Raw genomic sequence first — 21,370 nt, 5'->3', positions numbered from 1 at the left:
GGAAAGAGAGATTTCACGGCTGCACGTCTCCTCCTAATGACAGAATTATGACCCTTCTCCATCTGTCACTCAATCATCTCCAGCCAATCGCCAGGCCGTCCCTGGTCGGCTCGGATTGAGTCAGGCATTCCCATCTGCACTCAAATCACAATTAAGTACGTAATCACATTTTCAGATTTCGGGGTAAATTATAAGTCTCAGGCTAAGTTTTTATTTTCCTGATGCTTTCAATGTGTTTAGGGGCAGTAATTCGATTTGTGTATGAAGGTGTATTTCCAATGGAATCGTATGGCTTTCCCATGAGTTGAATTACTGTAGTTATGGTCAGCGCTTATTGTCTGTTTCCTCAGAGAGGCCTTCAATGCCTTTCACATAGGCTGTTTGGCTGGGAGATAGAACTGGGCGATATGGACAAAAATCCATAAATTGCCTGTATTGATACGATACAGATAATAGAATGATAGATTTGTAATATTAATGTGCACCACCTTAAATATATTATTTTTTATTTTAAACTACTAGTTTGATGGTTGTAGGCATAATTTGTCTCAATAACAATCACCCATATTATTCATGTATTAAATGTCCTACATCACATTGCTCTAGTATAGGCTACTTATCGTAATGAATGATATCAGCAGAACGCTTGAGATAAGTGATCGGTGCGGTCGGTGTCGATCGTTTTTGGTTTATCGTCCCAGCTTGAGGGAGGCGTGTGAAAGAGAACAGGTGCTCTCTTGATATGTTTGGGGTCAGAACGTCTTTCTCTCCCTCTCTCTCTGTCTGTGTCATATGCTGAAACATGTTGAAGCCTCTTCATATCCTGCTCAGGATCTGGCTCTGTGTTAGTCTGACACCCCCTTTGCCTCTGCCAAGCGAAAACATTTTGTGTGACGTGCAACACACACACACACACACGCACACACACACACACACACACACACACACACACACACACACACACACACAATGTCTCCCTATGTTATTTTTTAAGTGTTTCAGCCTCTTGTACCTCTCATTATTGAATTGCAGCTTCCTCTCCCATCACGCCTGTGCCTTTCTGTTTTGTGCAAAGATGCAAACGGGGCCAGCTGTGTGGCAAACAGCTGTGCTCCTTACCCCTCGCCACCCCCCTGCTTCCAGCGCTCCTCCTCTCCTCACACTTCAAGATATTTATAATGTTGCCTCTGCTCTAGCGCGCGGTCTTGGAGAGAGGGAGGGAGAGAAGAAGGGAGAGAAAACCCGGGGGATGAGATGATTTGGTATGCACCATCAGCACAGGCCTGTTTCTTTGGGCTGCCTTATCTGTCTAATGGATTATGGGTAGAGGAACAAAACAGAGAGGGAGGATGATTGGACTCTCTCTATATAGGGGACAGCAGGAATTAGCCCAAATAGATCGATTGAACATGCACTACATTCCTGTGCCTTAATCGCAGTCACTATTAAAAGACAGCACAATAGAGAATGCTGTTGTACTAGGGAGTCACTATATTTACAATCCTGTGTTAGCTATTGGTCTGTTGTAAGGTGGGTGCTCAGGGCGATGTTGTTTGACGTTATAGTTTTTGTGGCGTAACCATTCTATCAATGATATCTGGAGGTAGGATATCTCTTACAAATATCCTACCTGGTGATATGTTCCCTGAAACCAAGATTACCTGAGAGAACAAACCAAAAATGCAATGTTTACCAATGCTGTTGAGATAAATGGCTGTTGACCCCATTGCTATTGTCATCGATGCGGCCCAGAAATGACGTCTTGTTCAAGACAAATATAATTTTTCAGCAGGGTGCCCTTCTTGACAATACCTTGAGGTTGAAAAGCACAGTTGGTACTTCTCAGAATATTCTGTGTACTTCTCAATCGTTCTTAGACTACCTGAAGGTCGGGGCCAATCAAAACGTCCCATTATGTGTACCGCTCAGGTCAGAGAAAGCTTTTCTTTGCATGTGTGTTTATTTCATCTAGCTATTCCCATTCCTGGAAATCTGTTGCCTTGCAAATTTGTCATTGTCATAGGTAGAACATATTACATGTTACCCATTTTGTTATCGGACTTGTATACATGTTTTATTTATGGGCAATATATACAGTCGTTTGACTAAAAAAAATTGCTATTCAACCATTCACAAGTTAGTGTGGCCAAAGAGTCTCATCAAGGTTCTTTTGTTTTGTGTAATGGTTTTCTGATTTCCAGTTGTTTCCAGTTGGTCTGGTCTGACTGAAGTAACTTCGGGATGTACTGTATTGTTGGGAAGTGATGCCGGATTTCCATAGAGTTATTATTGAGTTCCGGTGTAACAGTGTGGTTGACATCATTTGACCCCAAAACTGTGGAGCCCCTTGAAATGATTGGAATTTGTTTGTCCCCTTATTCCACCAACATTCTATTTGGATGTTTGTCGAGGCTCTTTCAGGGCTGTTGTGAACACGGTGTGGTATCTGTGCTGTAAACATTTACCGTATCTCTGTCGGTATATAGAGTCTTCGACTCGGGGCTGTTCCTGTGTTTTACTGCTTATCTTTGACCCTTTCTTTTAGAGACCTTGGATCTCTAAGAGCAGTACAGATTTATACGGTATAGAATTCAGTTGAAGCTTGTCGCTGCCAAACAGTTAATATGTGTGTGTTCCATAAGTACTTCAGAGAAAAAAAAAGCATTTGTGTGCGCAATGGCCTTCGGGGGTTGCACCAAATGAAATGCTTTTTTTTTCTACCCCCCCACACCTTCACTCAAGAAGTGTTTGCTTATTTTTTCGTTATCCTCTCTCTCTCTCTCTCTCTCTCTCTCTCTCTCTCTCTCTCTCTCTCTCTCTCTCTTCTCTCTCTCTCTCTCTCTCTCTCACCTTTGAGTTGAATCTCTGACATCCGAGTCTGCCCCAGGATGTCTGTCACAAACTGCAGTCCAACGTTGTGACAATGCTTTTTTTCCTCCCGTTGCCTTTTATGACCTTCTTTTTTCCTTTCTTTTCTTTTTTTCTGTTCTTTCCTTCAAGGTCTGGCGCACCTGACGTTAAGCAACCAAGGTATGGGTTCATTCCTTTTTTTGGTTCTTTTTAGAGGGGAAAAAAAAACTCCTCTCTGCCCAATCTCCTCCTCTTCCTCACTCCTCAGCTTTCCTCACCCTCCCTCGTTCCCGACCTCCATTTTTCTTTAACCCGTCTTCCTAGCCCATCTCCCTATCCCTGGCACCCCCCAATTCTCTCACCCTCCTTCCTTCCACACTTCTCTCTGTTTTGGTTGTGCTTCCTGCCATGTCCTTCCTTGTGCTCTCTGTGCCTCCACACTGTCCGTCCCACCCTTGTCCTGTCCTTCTGGCTCACCTGGAACCACCTCTGACCTACGACCTCCCGGGCTGCAGGTAACGCTTTTCTGTGCTCCCTTTTGCTTGGGTTTTCAAAAAGTGTCTGCAGGAAAATGTTGGTCAAGTGAAATGTTAATTGTATGTTATCCTTCCTACTAATGCAACACGGTTGTTGTTGAATGACACAGAGTTTCCTATCACCCCTCTGCTGTCATTCTCATTGTTTGGCACCCTGATCTGTTATGATGAGGTTTTAAGGTTCTTCAGAGACAGATTGCTAGCTTTTTGATATAGCAATGAAATGTATCCCTGGAAAGAATGTTTTGTGAATTATGTATGAAGAAAAAACTATGTCTGAACAGCCATGAGATTGAACTGTGCTGCTATGTACATGTTACGGTCTCCAATGAAACTGCTTTAATGTGCTTCTCTGACTTCACATTTCACCATAGCTTTACTATCAACCAAGACACAAGCAAACACACCTGATCCTAAACTCTATACTTCCATTCCACTACATCCCTCAGAGTGTTTCTCTCTTCACACAGACAACCTACTCTTCACACAGACAACCTTTATGTGCCTGGTTTATCCACACACTGGGTTGCACTGTGGCCTCCTGATGTGAACCACCCAGAAATGGTGGAAGAGGGAAAGTTCATGGACGAGAGATATAGCCAGGCAGGGATCGTCTGGGGATCGAACTGACCTTTACCAGAAGGGGGAGAACAGTCTCGCTCTTATCGACTCTCATCCCTCTCCCACCTCGACCCCCATCACTGATGCACTGAGATCTGACTAGGATGTCTGAATCACCCTCTCCTGGGCTGCATTTCAAAACTCTTTCCTCGATTCCTTGCATCTTCTCTGAATCACCTTTTGATCCAATGCTCTCCTCTCCTCTGACATTTAAGATGGAGACAAGGAGAGAAGATGTGAGGAAATCGAGGAAAGACTTCACCCCTGATCTCTTTAAACACGTACAGGTTCAAACACCTGTGCCAAATGCCTTAAATGTCTCCAACACCTCCATTTATAGACTCCTTAGCTACCTTAAATGTCTCCAACACCTCCCTTTAATTAACTCTACAAGATCGGTGTCCCCCCTGCGGGACGGTTGAGCTAACTGTGATTAGCGTGAGGTTATAAGTAACAAGAACATTTCCCAGGACATAGGCATATCTGATATGGGCAGAAAGCTTCAATTCTTGTTAATCTAACTGCACTGTCCAATTTACATTAGTTATAGCAGTGAAATAATGCCATGCTATTGTTTGAGGAACAGTTATGCACAGTTATGAACTTTAAAAATGTATCAATTAATCAATTAGGCACATTTCGGCAGACTTGATGCAAAATTTTGAACAGAAATGCAATGGTTCACTAGATAAGTCTAGTACTTTGCACAAACACGGCTGCCATCTAGCGGCCAAAATCTAAATGGCACCTATAACCTAGAATAATACATTATGGCCTTTCTCTTGCATTTCAAAGATGATGAAAAGAAATATGCATGTTTTTTTATTTTTTATTATCTTTTACCAGATCTAAAGTGTTGTATTCTCCTACATTAATTTCACATTTCCACAAACTTTAAAGTGTTTCCTTTCAAATGGTATCAATAATATGCATATCCTTGCTTCAGGTCCTGAGCTACAGGCAGTTAGATTTGGGTATGTCAATTTTTTTAAAAGGGTCAGATCGTTAAGAGTTTTTAAAGACTCCTTAGCTCCCTTAAATGTCTCCAACTCCTCTCCTAGACTCCTCTAACTGCCTTACATGTGCCATTTACGACTTCTGATGGGCTAGCCGTCACTGGAGAGCCCTGTTGTGAACAAGAGCTCTGAGATCCCCCTCGGTCTGTAGGTCCTAGCCACCCGTAATTAAAGTGGACATAGTGATACCTCATTGTTCCTGTCGCTGGGTGACTCAACGACGGAACACCGACCGCTCCTCCAGACATCCGCTGTGACCCCGCTGAATCAAAATCCTCTCATTTCTATACATGTTCGTCTTCACTCTGACGTGACATTTTCTCCTACATTCCATCAATATGTAGGCCTATAGTGTGCCAGTCTTTCCCCCCTCCAATAGCTTGTTTACTCGGTCCATGTGGTGATAATTGGGCACACTTGAGGAATCAAAATGTTGGTATTAAGATTTACCCCAATCCCCCAACACTTACCTAATTAGCCCCTTATGGCTACAGTGACCCAGGCGTTAGCGATTCCCGTTCGCTGTTTGCAGCCATGTTTGGAGCATGGATTTGCATTTGTGTAACCCCTGACCCATAAGAGGAGCAGGAAATGTCTTATCCGTCGATGCTGCTGGGGAAATGTGGGGGGGGGGGGGGGGGGGAGTACAGTAACAAATACTGCACATACACGTTCAAATGGGAGACGGAAACAGTCAAGAAGCTGAAAAATAGATGGGATTTTGCTGCATGCACCATCAGAGCTTACTTGAATATGCACCGACTCTCTCTCTCTCTCGCTCTCTCTCTCTCAAAAACAAGGTAAAAAAAGACAGCGAAAGGTATACGTTTAAACAGTACTGATTTCGATTTAACCAAGCCACGGGCGTTCTGTTGAGGTCTAATGCATGTTCCAAATAGGGAAATAAGAAAATGTCTCCTACTTACAGCTTTTTTAAGCATAACTTTATTAGGGAAATAGAAGGGGGGGGGGGGAATATTCCATGATACAACAGGAAAAAAAGCTGATCAGACAAGCCTTGGTCTCCCCGTCCTTCGTATTGATTGGCTGTAGTTAAAATTAATACAGTGGCCACAGAAACGAGCCACAGAAACATCTTTTAAAGAACACAATCAATAAGCCTATTTGGCTCAGGAATAAAGCGCAACAGCTTCAGTGACTGACATGGTTTGCAATTGAAGGCTGAGACACTTTTGTCAGCGTCTTCAATTCGACAATGACTGTGTGTGTGTGTGCACCTGTGAACGTGTGTATTTGTCTGCTTGTCCTTCTGCGTCTTGTAACATTTGTTCAGAGCAAATTGAAGCGGCGTGTTGCCGTCACTGCGAGTCCTTGGGACTAGAAAGTTCTGACATTTTTGTCAAAAATGTGTCACATACCGTATATTTGATCTATAGATGGTTCTTCATATGTTAGATTTTTGCAAAAGTAAATTAAGTGAAACAAATGAAAACTAGAAAGTTATCTCTGCATAAACCCATTTGTGCTTTGCGCTATAAGGTTCTATCTGCAATCCAATCACAAGCCTGAACAAATACAGATGGACCTATCAGAACACGTCTTTTCCCATCTCTCTCTAAGTATGGTCTAGGCTTTCCAGCAATAATGGCACTTTCCCTGCAGTGGGCTAAATCAGGGTCACACCAAGAGTGTTTCTTGGTAGTCATAAACAAATCTACTTCGAAACAAAAGTATACACCTCACACACATGGTTATGGGCTTTGAAAAAGAAGACACCTGTACCATGTCAGATATCGAGTTGAAATGTATTCCATGTTGAATAGCATCCCAATATTACACTTTATATACATCACAGAAGACTGAAATATAACAAAACAAGATTTTCTGAAAAAAAGAAAGAAAAGTGTATTAATTATGAATGACATTCCATCCATGAGACCACTAGAGGGCACTTTGGTCATTCCACTGCAGGAACTACAGTAAATGACGATAGTCATAATACAATACATTTCTTAAAATACACTGAGTATAACAAACATTAGGAACACCATCCTAATATTCAGCTGCACCCCCCCCCTTTGGGTGGTGGACCATTCTTGATACACACAGGAAACGTGAAAAACCAGCAGCGTTGCAGTTCTTGACACAAACCGGTGTGCCTGGCACTTAGACTCATATCCCATTCAAAGGCACTTAAATATTTTGTCTTGCCCATTCACCCTCTGAATGGCACACATACACAATCCATGTCTCAATGCTTAAAAATCCTTCTTTAACCTGTCTCCTTGCCTTCATCTACACTGATTGAAGTGGATTTAACAATAAGGGATCATACCTCTCACCTGGATTCACCTGGTCAGTCTATGTCTACGAAAGAGCAGGTGGTGTTAATGTTTTGTATACATAATGTACTTGATGATGTCTTCTGACTCTATCTTAGTAAAATAGTGTTATTCTATCATTTATGTATTGAAATAGCTACAGTTTTCTTAAAAACTGAACATGTCAATTCAGAAGTTTCAGATAGGACACCCAGATGGACACTTTAAAGCCACAAGGTTCTGTCTGTGATTGCATCCCCCTAAAAAAATGGATTTGCAAAAGTCTCAGGATTTTTTCCAGTTAAGTTATCTTTAAGGTCTTAAAGACCTTAATGGGTTGTGAAAGAAAAATTCACTCAAAACAGTTCTGAGATTTGGGTTGTGAACTTTGATGCTCAATATCGCAAATCTATTTTCCCAAGGTCACGACCGACTGTGCTGGTTGGTGGATCAGAGAGCAGGTGCTTTTCACCACCACCCCCGACCATTCCAGTCTGCAGAGCCAAGCGAGGAAAATCAATTCCTCGCTCCTTCACAAAACTTGTCCTTCCTAGAGATGAAGGGCAAAGCCTATGCCTCGACAGGCTGATCTCTATCCACCAAGGTAACTTGAGATCCAAGGCGATATTCAACGTTTGTCCGGATCCCCAGGACAACAGGAAATGCTTTCGAAACCGGCCATTAGGGGCAACGGTGAGAGCTATTACCATCAAGTAGTCTTGTTAGGTTGTTGTGGATAGAGGCGTAAGCTCTAAGGGTTGGGTGTTCAATCCCAGAGCTAGGTGCAATTTGTTGTTTTGTTTACTTGTTTTAACCCTTATCCCAAACCTTAACCCTTACCTTAATCACTCGGAATGAATGACCAAAAGTTAACCAAGTTATTTCTGTTATAACCCTCTCCCAAACCTTACCTCAAGCAGTCGGATTTAATGCTTAGACTTAACCTGTCGAAATGTGACAAAAGTTGAACTGTCACCCAGGCCTGTCACTGCTTCGCCACCATACTGAGACACACGCTCCCCATGCCTTCACACCGTGGCACAGGCCTCCAATACCAACACTAAATCTTGCCCCAATAATAATACATAGTAACACGGATCTAATTATAGTGGCGTAACAGGACATATTGTATCATACAGTATTTGGTTCCAGAGCGTCATGACAAATTTAGTGTTCCACGTTTCATAAGAATATCAAACTTAGGTTTAGTTGATTCAATGTCAGAGACTCTAATAATAATAATAATAATAATAATAATAATAATAATGTGAAATAGGCCTTATATCTAACCAAACCACTGTTCATGTATTTTTAAATGTTCCTCGCAGTTCAAAGTTTGCAAGTATTCTGTCAAAATAGCCAGCAAATATAGAGCAATCTGCCAAAAGGAGAATACATGGAGTCTGTTCAATGGTATGTGAATTGAGGTGTATATTTTTTATTTCTAAAACAAATAAGCTCTCTTATTTCAATCAAATATGCTAATCTTTAACTATGTGCTTTATAATGAGCCTAATGGCCTTTTTTATGTGTGGAAATTATAATACCAGGTCCCTAGTTCTGATTTTTAAAGCCTGACTGTTCAATTTCAGGCCACATTATATACCAAAATTATTTGGTTCCTAACCCATTCATTCACTATGGACCCCTATGAACTCCAAAGCGCTTATGTAATTCTGAGCCTGAGGGATTCCTTACTTTAACAAACCAATTAATGGCTACTTCATCAAAAAAAGCAAGGGCCTAATGAAACAATATAGAACCCTAATAGGCTTGAATCACCAATTTTCCCAGCTCCTCAGATTTGGATTGCAAGCAACTTCAAACGGCGGTTGTTGAACCCAGTACGTGATTAGAGTTTTTCTCTTAGTCCCCAGAGCAGGTGTATTCAACTCTTACCCTATGAGGTCCAGAGCCTGTTGGTTTTCTGTTCTTCCTGATAATTAAAGTGTCCCAGGACTAAATCAGCCCCTGAGGGGAAGAATGCTAACTCTTCATTTTCATCAACACCCGCTGAATTGCAGCGCGCCAAATTCAAATTAAATTACTAAAAATATAACATTTTCATGAAACCACAAGTGCAATATAGTAAAACACAGCTTAGCTTGTTGTTAATCCACCTGGTGTGTCAGATTTCAATACAGCTTTTCAGCGAAAGCATAACAAGCGTTTACGTAAGAACATCTCTCTCAGTAGAGAAAATATTAAACACTAGCAGCCATGTAGATTGGTCACGAAAGTCAGAAAAGCAATAGATTAAATCGCTTACCTTTGATGAACTTCAGATGTTTTCATTCACGAGACTCCCAGTTACACAATAAATGTTCCTTTTGTTCCATAAAGATTATTTTTATATCCAAAGTACCTCCATTTGTTTGGCGCTTTATGTTCAGAAATCCACAGGCTCGAGCGGTCACGACATCGCAGACAAAAATTCCAAATAGTATCCGTAATTTTTCATAATCAATCCTCAGGTTGCTTTTAAAATATATAATCGATAATGTATCAACCAGGACTGTCGCTTTTCAATAGGAGAGGGAGAGACAATGCCTGCCCCACTCTGTTGCGCAAGCAAAACTCATGCGAACACCCAGCTATCCACTGACGCGATGTTATCTTTCTCTCTCATTTTTCAAAATAAAAGCCTGAAACTATGTATAAAGACTGTTGACACCTTGAGGAAGCAAAAGGAAAAGGAATCTGGTCGATATCCCTTTAAATGGAGTGAAGGCAGACTATGGAACACGGAGCTTTCAAAATAGAAGCCACTTCCTGGTTTGATTTTCCTCAGGTTTTCGCCTGCAACATCAGTTCTGTTATACTCACAGACAATATTTTGACAGTTTTGGAAACTTTAGAGTGTTTTCTATCCTAATCTGACAATTATATGCATATTCTAGTTTCTGGGCCTGAGAAATAGGCCGTTTCAAATGGGTATGTTTTTTAGCCAAAAACGAAAATCCTGCCCCCTACACTCAAGAAGTTAAAAAAGCAGTGGAAATGGCTTTGAGGTCCAGTTGAATATGAGGACCCCAGAGGATGAACAGATTAACCAATCCCTGAGAAAGGATCTAGATTATCTGATGTCCTTGATGATACTTGGAGAAAATTTAGGAGAGATCAAATCAAATGTTATTTGGTCACATGCTTCGTAAACAACAGGTGTAGACGCCTTGTGGTCGGATGCCAAACAGTTGCCATACCAAGCGGGGATGCAGGCAGTCATGGGCGGACTGGGATAAACATTTAGGCCTGGCATTTTAGCCACACCAGCCAACATCACATCACAGCGCACACACTACACAGTCTCTGCGTCTTCTCTGTAGTCACTGTTTATCTGGCTTCTGCCTCTCTCTCATCTCTCATCTCTCTCTTTGCTCTCGTTCCTCAACTTGACGATAGACCTGAGCATCATCACTATCCGGTTCACTGTCTGTGCTAGGCCTAGCATCATCTTATTTGTGAATGAATGAATGCACGTATTAGACGATCATAGGGAACACACGTTATGAACTAACGTACCGTTTAAGTGTGTCTATATGTAGAAATAATTAGGATTATTGTGTCATGTGTCATATGTGTCGCCCCCCCCCCACCCTAGTGTTAATTATGATTACATATTAATTAAGGAACTGGCAGTACATCTGTGCGTGTCTCTCTCACTCTCTGTTTTCGTCCTACCTCCACTGCACTCGTCCCTGTCCTGTCCCTGCTAAGCCCAGCATCCTCTCTCATGGCACTGGTACCAGAAGACCACGGGACAATGTTGGCAGTACTAAGCCCAGCAACATTCTAGTTGTGAATGAATAAACACATTTAATAGATATAGAAGAAAAAACACTGAATAAATGCCTAATAGGTTGCCATTGGCTCATAATACCTTATAGAAGCTTAACTACTTATTTAGCAAATTAGTGCCTGGCTGTCATCAAATCAGAGTTGATGTGTTACATAATACAGGATGTAAATGTTGCAGGACGCTCACACGCCTTACAAGACTAGTCTGAAGGTAGCCGGGTACCAGTTAAAAATGTTTTATGGACGATTATATTAAGATTTTTTTGATACATTAAGCAGTCCTAAAATGTAAAAAAAAAAATAGCAAAATGATCCTTGGTATGACCATCTTAAAACAATTCCATATGTTAGCCAAGTAGACCCTCCCTCCCAGCATACACTCAAGGATTTTTTTTAATACTTAAACTTAATCGTTGAAATGTGACTTCTATCCCTCCCCCTGGACAAACGGTGAATACTGAAGTAAAACCCTGTCAAACCGTAAGATCTTGTTGCTCTATCTCCCTGTCCCCCAGGTCTGTTACTGCTCCACCACCACACTGAGACACACGCTTCCCCATGCAGTCACACTGACACTAAACCTAGCCCCAATAATAATACACATTAACACTGATCTAATTATAGTGGTGTCATACAGTATTTGGTTCCTAAAATAAGAAAGAATACAGAATAAAAGCCTAATGGGTTGCCATTTGCTCATAACACCTCAATGCCTTATGGGTGGCAGGTAGCCTAGTGGTTAAGAGGATTGTGACAGTAACTGAAAGGTTGCTGGTTCAAATCACTGAGCCAACTAGCTGAAAAATCATTTGGCAAGGCACTTAACCCTAATTGCTCCTGTAAGTCGCTCTGGATAAGTGTCTGCTAAATGACAAAAAAAGCCTAACTACTTACAGTTATTTAGCAAATTAGTGCCTGACTGTCATCAAATAAAAGTTTATTGGTCACATGCCCAGAATACAGGATGTAAATGTTGCAGGGAAATGCTTACTCACAAGCTCTCCTCAAGTGCAATATTATCAGAACTCCGGATAAGACCCAGATGTGGACAGTTCGAATTACAGAAGTTTATTTACAAAGCAGGGGGCAGACAAATGACAGGTCAAGGGCAGGCAGAGGTCGGTAATCCAGGGCACTTTCAAAAGGTACGGAACAGCAGGTAGGCTCAGGGTCAAGTTAGGGAGAATGGTCAAAACTGAAAGAACTTGAAAACAGGGACTAAAGAGAACAGGAGTATGAAAAAACATGCTGGTAGGCTTGACAAGACGAACTGACAACGGACAAACAGAGAACACAGGTATAAATACACAGGAGATAATGGGGAAAATGGGCAACACCCGGAGAGGGTTGAAGACAAGCACAAGACAGGTGAAACAGATCAGGATGTGACAAATACACATACTGTATTTTTTTTAAATACAACCAAAAAATAGAAAAATATTTAAAAAAGAAGTAGGAAGGGTAATAGTAATATACATAGCACTCAGAATGTACTATGAATAGTACAGAATATGCTGGGATGTGCAATAAAGTAAATAGTAGTAGTACAGCAGTATTGAGTGCATGTGTGTGTGTGTGTGTGTTAGTGTGTTGTCTTCTCTGCTGCACTTGACTCTGCTGCAGCAGATGAGCTGTCTGCGCTACGGCTATCATCACTGGGACTAGAAGATGAGGGAACCGTACTGCCTGTACTGGGCCCAGCAACATCCTAGTTGTGAATGAATAAACACATACGTGCTAGACAAAGAAGAAAGTCACAGAATAAATGCCTAAAAGATAAGTGGTTCTCAAAGTGGGGGTCACAAGGTTTTGAGGGGTCGCGAGTGTGGGGGGGATATCTACAATTTTGAATCAATGTTTTTTTATTTTTTTAATACATATTATAATAGGCTACATATAGCCTACCGTTTGTATTTTATAGTTATACCTTTGCCTTTTTTGATCCTGTCACTAACATAGGCCTACGGAATTGCACCCCCAAAATGTTGTGCGCCTCGGCTGTTCTTCTACTGAATTAGAAATAGAATCATCTGTGTTTGTCATAGACTGACGGGATTAGTTTGTGTGGTTGTGCTTTTGTTTCCTTCCGCCAAGCAGTGACGGGCCCTCAGATGAGCAAATTATATTTTCGGCAGGACTTTCCCAGCCCCCAATGGCGGTGGATATGTAATCTGACACCAGAGTCCTTAGTCACTACAGTCAAATATGATCTATTATATTGACAAGTTGAGTGACCAGTCTAACCATGGAAATACATATCCTCAAAGATAGGGTAGTCGGGAGGAGTTGAGATCAGTTGCGACCATACTAGCCAATGAGAGGGCAGATACCCATCACTTTCTCTCTGCTACAGTTCAAACACCCTAAATCAAATCAAATGTATTTATAGCCCTTCTTACTTCAGCTGATTTCTCAAAGTGCCTTACAGAAACCCAGCCTAAAACCCCAAACAGCAAGCAATGCAGGTGGAGAAGCATGGTGGCTAGGAAAAACTCCCTAGAAAGGCCAAAACCTAGGAAGAAACCTAGTGGAACCAGGCTATGAGGGGTGGCCAGTCCTCTTCTGGCTGTGGTGGGTTGCCTCGCTGGCTGAAGAGACACTGAGCATGGTTACGTGTACACAATGATATGATTATTATGTATAGTCAGATTACTACAATAGTTAGTTCATTAAAACGTTTGCATGCTTTGTAAGAAGAACAATTTCCCTACCAATTCTGTTTACATGGACACATCTTGAAATCAGGCTACCTGATGGGACTTTTGTTAATGCAGAACAAAATAAGCATTCTAGCACAGTGACCTTGTTATTTATGTGAAGACTATTTGATTCTGAGTACAGACGTATAACGTTTGTATGTGAAAACTATTCACGTCACTCGGGCGCAAGAGGGAGCCTTGCGTTACTAATGCTGGCACATGCGCAGATCAAATACACCGCTGGAACGCTGATTTAAGCTGTTTACATGTCCTAATAATTATAGTAATTCTAATCATTTGATTTTGACCTTACGCCGACTAAGGTCAGCAGAGTAAGGTGTTACCGTGACTTTTTCCATACTCTCCCGACTGCCATAATCCGTTTTAATGTTAAATTATTAGTGTGCATGCAAACATAATCAATGAGATTTAGAAAACAAAGCAAATAACCTAAACATTGATAAAACAATTGGAATACACAGACAGCACCCAACTTCACCTTAACTGATTTAATTAGGATTATTCAGCATCTATGCGTTCACATTCAATGTTTTATTGTAATCTATAGTGACGCAATGTTTAATAAAAATGACTGTTTACGTGTCTAGTAGATGGCTATTCCCTTACCTATGTGTTATAAAAGCCAATCGCAGGTAGACTGGTGTATAAATGTTCCCCTGAATCCCGCATACCCTAACTAGCCTTCTATTTCATACAATACATGAATACAGTATATGTTTTCTTCCCACATTGACTGCACCATTGTTCTCTGCTGCAGCAACAGCTGGTCTGTCATTTCTTACAGACACAGCACTCAAACTTTTAGCAAATAAGTTGGTTAATTTCAGAGATTTAGCAGCGTCGGTGTAGATACCGTTTTGGTTACTCTGTCAGCACCACCTTTCCCATTTTTTATGATCCATGATCTTCTGTTCTTACTGAGTGACTGACACAGAATCTTTGATGATGCGTGTTTGACGTCAAATGCGAATTTGTGCGGACACAGCTCAGCCAATCAGAAAACCAGTCCTGCCCATCTTGGGGGGGGGGGGGGGGGCAGCCTTTGATCTATGGAGAGCGAGATCACACAGTTATCCAGAACAGCTGGTGCTCTCATGCATGGTTCAGTGTAGAATAGACTCAGTGCAGGTTTCCACTGATTGGGGTTTTAAATAATGGTTCCCTGATATATCCAAAGGTTTTTCATCAGTCCTTTTACATAGCACACACTTGTTGTGCATACATACACATGTGCGCACAAACACACACATGCAGACACGTGCACAGACAGGGCTCAACAAGTGCCAGAGCAGTTGCCCTTTTGCCCTCCTTTAAAAAAGTTCCCTTGCGGTTGAATTTTTAAAATATATATTTTCAGTGTTATACTTTTAAATGTAACAAATTGCACATCAAACTAGATCTTGAACCACGGAAAATTCCCCCTCCACCCTGCCGCCGTAAACGTGCATTTGTCTGACTGCTGCATGCAGTGTAGCGCCGGGTGGAGAGTTTGAATACTGGTAGGTAGCTTGTTGGCTACTTTTTAGTTCATGTTCATGTGAGTCTGTTCCATTTATCCCATTCCAGCCATTATAATGAGTCCGTCCTCCTATATCTCCTCCGACCAGCCTCCACTGTTTTAGTTGTATCTGTCATGTTCGTCTCTTACTGTTCGGGACATTGAAGGGGGAAAGTCGACTGTTAGTAAGAGGCAGGTGTCAGCAGCAGAACAAACTAAAATCAAGTAAAAACACGTTTGTTTTCGACAGCATTGCTAATAAACAACTAGCTAGCAGATTTACATAATCATTCAGTACCAGCTGAGATAGCCACTCTCTTGAACACCTGACCCCCCCCCCCCAAAAAAAAAAGCTCTGCACACATGTGCCCATGTATGCTTAGAGCTATGTTTGTGAATCCGTTGACGCACCTGTCATCTGTTGAGGCTTGAAGCCAGAGAAAAAAACAGACACCACTTAGATTGTCACTGCGGGTTAATCGTACATGATCAACTCCAAACAGAATGCTTAAACACTCAATAGAGGCATAGACAAAAAAGAAAAGAGAAGTGCTGCTTCCAAAATTACATTGAAAAATGTACCAGAATATAAAACATTGTGTTGTGGGATAAGTAAACGTTTCAACTTTGATAGCATTCTTCCACTTTAAACTATCTCATTGTAGATAGACTGGACTTGCAAGAGAAAACAATTTACGATAGACCCTAGATTTTCCACTGACAAATTCAATAGTCTGAAATGAATTAAATGAAATGAATTAAAAGACGACGACGCAGCATAGATGAAAACTCTATCTGAACACACAATGTATGACTTCAGGTGTCTCAAGAGAGCCTAAGGACACTTCATAGTAGTGTTAACCCCACTAGGTGCCTCCTGTCTGGGCTGTAGGCTGGCCATAGAGGGGCCTGTCAGGTCCGGAGCCCTGGAAGTTGCAGCAGAGACATTAGACCTGGTTGACAGAACAACCTACAGTTGAATAAAATCCCCTGATGCTGCACATGCCCACATGGAGGGATTCTACAGTCCCCCATCCACACACACCCCATAATACCCCATAATACAGCCCATAATAACACCTTGGTGATGGAGAGAACAATATGCTGAACAGTCCCTATGACTGAAAGTAGCCTATAAGAGTAGTCTTACCTGCTCACCTTCTTCCTGTATTACATCAAAGTTGGATATTTTCTTCATACATTATGGTATACTAAGGGAAATTTGTTTTGTTTTACTGACCACATGACCTTCAGCAGTTCCAGGGCCTAAGTAAACGATATATATGTGCCGCCCTAGTTAAAGTCCATAATGAAGTCCGGTGCTGAGTTTTAATCTGATGTGTGATGAGGATAATAGATAGTGATGGTGATGATTGACAACAGTCGCCTTGGTGACAGAGGGGAGGGGTGTATTGCTTGTCCCCCAGATTGATCTGCAGCCTGTCGTGTGTGTGTTTTGTGTGCGTGCAAGTCTGTGCGTATATGTGTGTGTGTGTGTGTGTGTGTGTGTGAGTGCACATGTGCCTGGGCGTGCGTGTGCGTGTGTGTATTTTCAGGCAGGTCACGACTCATTATTGGCAGCCTCACTTAGGGAAATTGACAGACCAGATCATACTCATTTGAAACTCCCACGTCGCCTGTCAGGGCATAGACGCGCTGGCACGCAGTTATACACGTTGACAGTCACGTTCGGTTCTAAACATGGACACGCGCTCACTTTCACACTCATGCAAATAGAAGTGTTAGACAGGTGGTTAGGCAGGTGGTTTTCTCTCATGACCCTGAAATGATAGTGCAACCTTAACAAAGGTTCTCATACTTGCTCTGTCTGACAATTTAATTCCAGCTCCAAAAAAATCTGAAAAGGCATGCCTACTGTATAACAATTCAAACATCCCACACTCGTTTGATAAAGATGATCATTCAAATATAATGCTTCCATTCTCACTAGGTACTTTAAATACACGGATGGATCAACCCAATGACAAGTTGAAGAAATGACTACACAAAGTAACATGTCACTACAGAATTCCACATTGGATGAATAGAGATAGTCTACAACAGGTTGCCAAACCCCCTCCACTCTATTTCAGCCAATCCTCCATGTTATACACCACGGGTCTCGCCCTTTCGCCTCCCTCCGTAATTGGTTGAACCTACGTACCCCCAATGTTGTCTTGGCTCCAATTTTCTACAATCTATCCTATTGTTTTTCATCGTCTCTTTCTTTATATTTAAAAAAAAATCTTATTTAGAAGTGGCCTTTAATTTAATTTGGCCCCCGAGGCATTAATCCTGGGGGCAGCCTGGTCTACGGCTGGAAATTGGATCCAGGTCAGGTTTTTACATCCTGTAATTAAGGTCACTGCCGAGCAGAGGGAGGAGGAGAAGGATGGATGGAGGGAGGGATGGATGGAGGAAGGGTATAGAAAGGAGGAGGAGGATGGTGTGTGTGGGGAAGGGTGTGTGTGTGTGTGTGTGTGACTGTGTGTGTGCGCGTCTGCATGTATGTGAGGGCATGGCTGGGTATTGCTTGGCCAAAGGCACTTCTCTGGCTATTATCAGTACAGCCGAAGGCATGTAATTACAGAGGGCCTCGAGTAGCCTGATCAAATATGGGTGAGAATTGCCGTTAACGCCAGATTTGCTCATCGTGTGCTCCTGTCTCTCTCTCTTCTCCCCTGCACACACTAAAGGGAGGGATTAGACATCGGGGAGGAAGTGATGAAGACACAGATATGATGTGGAGGGAGGGAGGGGGTGGAGGGAGGGAGACCCATCGGGGGATGGTTGTAACAAGACCGGAATGGCAATGAGCAATGTGGTGATGTCATCACACTCACACGGCCTAGCGCTCTTGGAATGTCATGAGGAGAGATCCACTGGGCCAAACCACATGTACTCTAATCAGATTTGGATATATAAGGGCCATACATTTCCACTCAGCTCCACATAGGAAACGTACTTATGAAACAACAATGAAATCTCTTCACTAACCTCTCAGGACCAACACACCAACTGCCTTCCGCACAGTGTGGCTTACATCAAAGACTGCTTTGTATGATTAAAGTGAATTCCTTCACATTTCCCTGCTATGATTGGAACGTCGCTATATATAAAAGTAGTCCCAAATGGCACCATGTTCCTTATAAGGGGCACTAGTTTTGCATGGCTTTATAGGGTGCCATTTGGGACACAGCCATAGAGCTTGGATTGTCTCCAACGTGCAGTCAGTGGGTGCCGATTCAGATACTAAAGAGTTCAACTCTGTTTCAACACCACAATCCATTCCATAATGTGCTCTGAAGCAGTTGAACAAAGACCCAAGATAAAATTGGAAGCTGAATATGTCATTTTCCTGTGTGCATATTTAATCGTCCTTTTTTAGAAAGTCTAGCTGGCGGCCTATAATGTAATGTACAGAAATAATCACCCCTCCCACCGTCCTGAGGAATATCATATTTCTGCGTTTTAGTAAATACAAGGAAAGCTAATCTCTTTGGTGAGCGAGAGGGAGAGAGAAAGCGAGAGAGAGAGAGATGGAAGTCAGGACTGACTTAATGAAACATGTTGACACATGTATTAGAGACATCTCCTATAATTGCATAAAGGCATTAGGGTTTCAAACGGAGGGGAGAAGACACGACCAGGAGAATACTGAACATCCTTCTTGATTTCTAATTTTAACGGTTCCAAAAGGGTTCTTCGGCTGTCCCCATAAGAGAACCCTTTTTGGTTCCAGGTTGAACCCTTTTGGGTTCCATGTAGAACCCTCTGTGGAAAGGGTTCTACATGGAACCCAAAGGGGTTTAACCTGGAACCAATAAGGGTTCTTCAAAGGGTTCTCCTATGGGGACAGCCGACAAGCCCGTTTAGGTTCTAGATAGCACCTTTTTTGTTTTGCCCTTGATATGATATACTGAAATAAAGACACATTTTCTAAACACATTTCCGAAAATAATAGTCCAGGTCCCTTAGTGGAAAAAAAATGTGACGCAGTGGATAAAACACTCCTCTTATGATGGTCAATATCTTAATGGGATTGACATCTATGTCAGAGATATTGCACGTTTTAAACTCTATAGTTGATTTGTTTTGTGATGCATGCTGTACTGACAACTAAATAAACATATAGGCTGGCATTGCATGACCTCAAACGTGTGGTTTTATATGGCACTCATCCCGTTATTACAGAGAGAACGCACAGCAACACCGGGTCCATGCTGTTCTCTTCATCTCCGAGATCCTATCCCTTCATCTTCAGAGTATTCCAATCTTATAGCTAACCCCCTATAGCCTTGCTTCCTGCTCTCCCAGGTAGGACGATCTCCCCATAGACCTTTATTACCATAATGAGACATCCTGCGCCATCTTTGAACGTTAACAGTACATTTAAACGAAAGAGGGAGACGTACGCATTTAAAGTGGTCATGAACTGTGGTGTTATGGGATATTAATATGCTTTGATTGACTGCTATTGCATCATATAACTGCAGGTGCCTGTGATTGGGAAAATCAAGTCTGAAATGGCAAAACTTTTAACGCCTTTTTAAACCTCCGATACATTACAGGCTTTAAATTTCTTCTCAAATTAAGATTGTACACCAGTATGGGAATACGACTATGGGCATGTGATGTTGAAAAGCAATCTTTGTTGTTATTCTTTTTTTGTAAAACCCCAATGTAATTCATTGTGGTTTATGCAAAGAAGTTGGTCGTTCTTCACAGACAATAAATGAATATAAACAAACAAATTCGTCACACGGTGATGTTTATCCCAATTAGTGACAGCAGACGGAATTTATTCAAAGATTAGTGCTACCTATTAAGGGACTTTTTTTTGACAGTGTGTACATTCATCCACGTAGTCATATGTGTTGTTGACAAATACAAAGATCACCTCTTTTCCCCACATACCCAATAATGATGAGAGGAAAAAGTCAAATGTAAATGTATATTGCTTCAACTGCATCAGGGATAGCATACAGACGTTTCAGCTGAACAGCCTTCTTCAGGTTACACTATGTATAACATTCTGTCATTGACATATCCCTAGCTCCTACAGCAGTAAACCTATGGAAAATAGAATATTCAGTATGTGGCAAATGTCTATGGTCACAGTAGGGTTAAAATATGCATGGATATACATTGGCAGGACTACCGAAGAGGAATACAAATTAGCCTGCTAATATACAGTATGCTAATATCAGTGGTGTAAAGTACAAAAGTAAAAAATACTTTAAAGTACTACTTAAGTCGTTTTTGGGGGTATCTGTACTTTACTTTACTATTTATAGGGATGCACCGATATTACATTTTTGTCTGATACCGATAACCAATATTAAACATTTTAGCGGCCTTTTAAGCATAGTACAGTTAAATAGTTGAAACACACACACACACACACACACACACACTGACCAAAAAAGTTATTTTGTTGGCATTTACGTATGTCCCCATTACCAGTAAAACATAATCAAAACGTATTTCTTTCACTTACTTGCTGAGCTTTCGTTGTTCATTTGTTCAGTCGTTTTATCCTCAATATCCTTGTTTTATCCTCAATCATCCTACATGTCAAGCAGTGAAGTTCCAGCTCTGTCTGTCCATGGCCTCTTCTATCGTGGGTCCTCTTCATCGGTGTGCACTGTCACTGTGTCCCGTTTCCATCTTGTCCAGCTGTGTCTAACATTCCACGTAAACCCTGTTTCTTGTCTGCATCGAAGTAGCGGTCCTTGTACCTAGCATCGAGCATGGCGGCGACACAGCAAAGAGGCTCAGAGAGAATGCCACCGCTTCTTCACAGCCTCTTGTAGACCCCAAGGTCTGCCGGAAGTTTTGTTGAGCAGGCGTTTCAATGCCATGACAGAGGGTATCACGTCTGCTGCAGACGCAGAGGACTGGCTTATTTCTCGAGTAAGTTGTTCGAATGGAGCTAGGAGTGTGTTCATGTTTCAAACATGCTCTCAAATGCCATTGAAATGGCAGCAACGGTATGAGAACCAGCACATTCTTGAGCATGCAATACGGCTTTCCTCAGTACGAATTC

At 41.8% G+C, this 21,370-nt stretch overlaps 1 protein-coding gene across 1 annotated transcript in view; it reads left to right on the top strand.

The window, feature by feature from the left end:
- Nucleotides 1–21,370, top strand: part of LOC139416164 (neurexin-2-like) — a 968,379-nt gene that overhangs the window by 243,816 nt on the left and 703,193 nt on the right. The window contains exon 4 of the mRNA XM_071164510.1: nt 3,001–3,030. Coding sequence (XP_071020611.1) covers nt 3,001–3,030 — 30 coding nt within the window. The remainder of the gene's footprint in view (nt 1–3,000; nt 3,031–21,370) is intronic.

The sequence above is a fragment of the Oncorhynchus clarkii genome, chromosome 9, assembly GCF_045791955.1.
Source record: "Oncorhynchus clarkii lewisi isolate Uvic-CL-2024 chromosome 9, UVic_Ocla_1.0, whole genome shotgun sequence".
Taxonomy (NCBI): Eukaryota; Metazoa; Chordata; class Actinopteri; order Salmoniformes; family Salmonidae; genus Oncorhynchus; species Oncorhynchus clarkii.
Note: the sequence above shows the minus strand (reverse complement) of the source record. Positions and strands in the feature narration are given on the sequence as shown.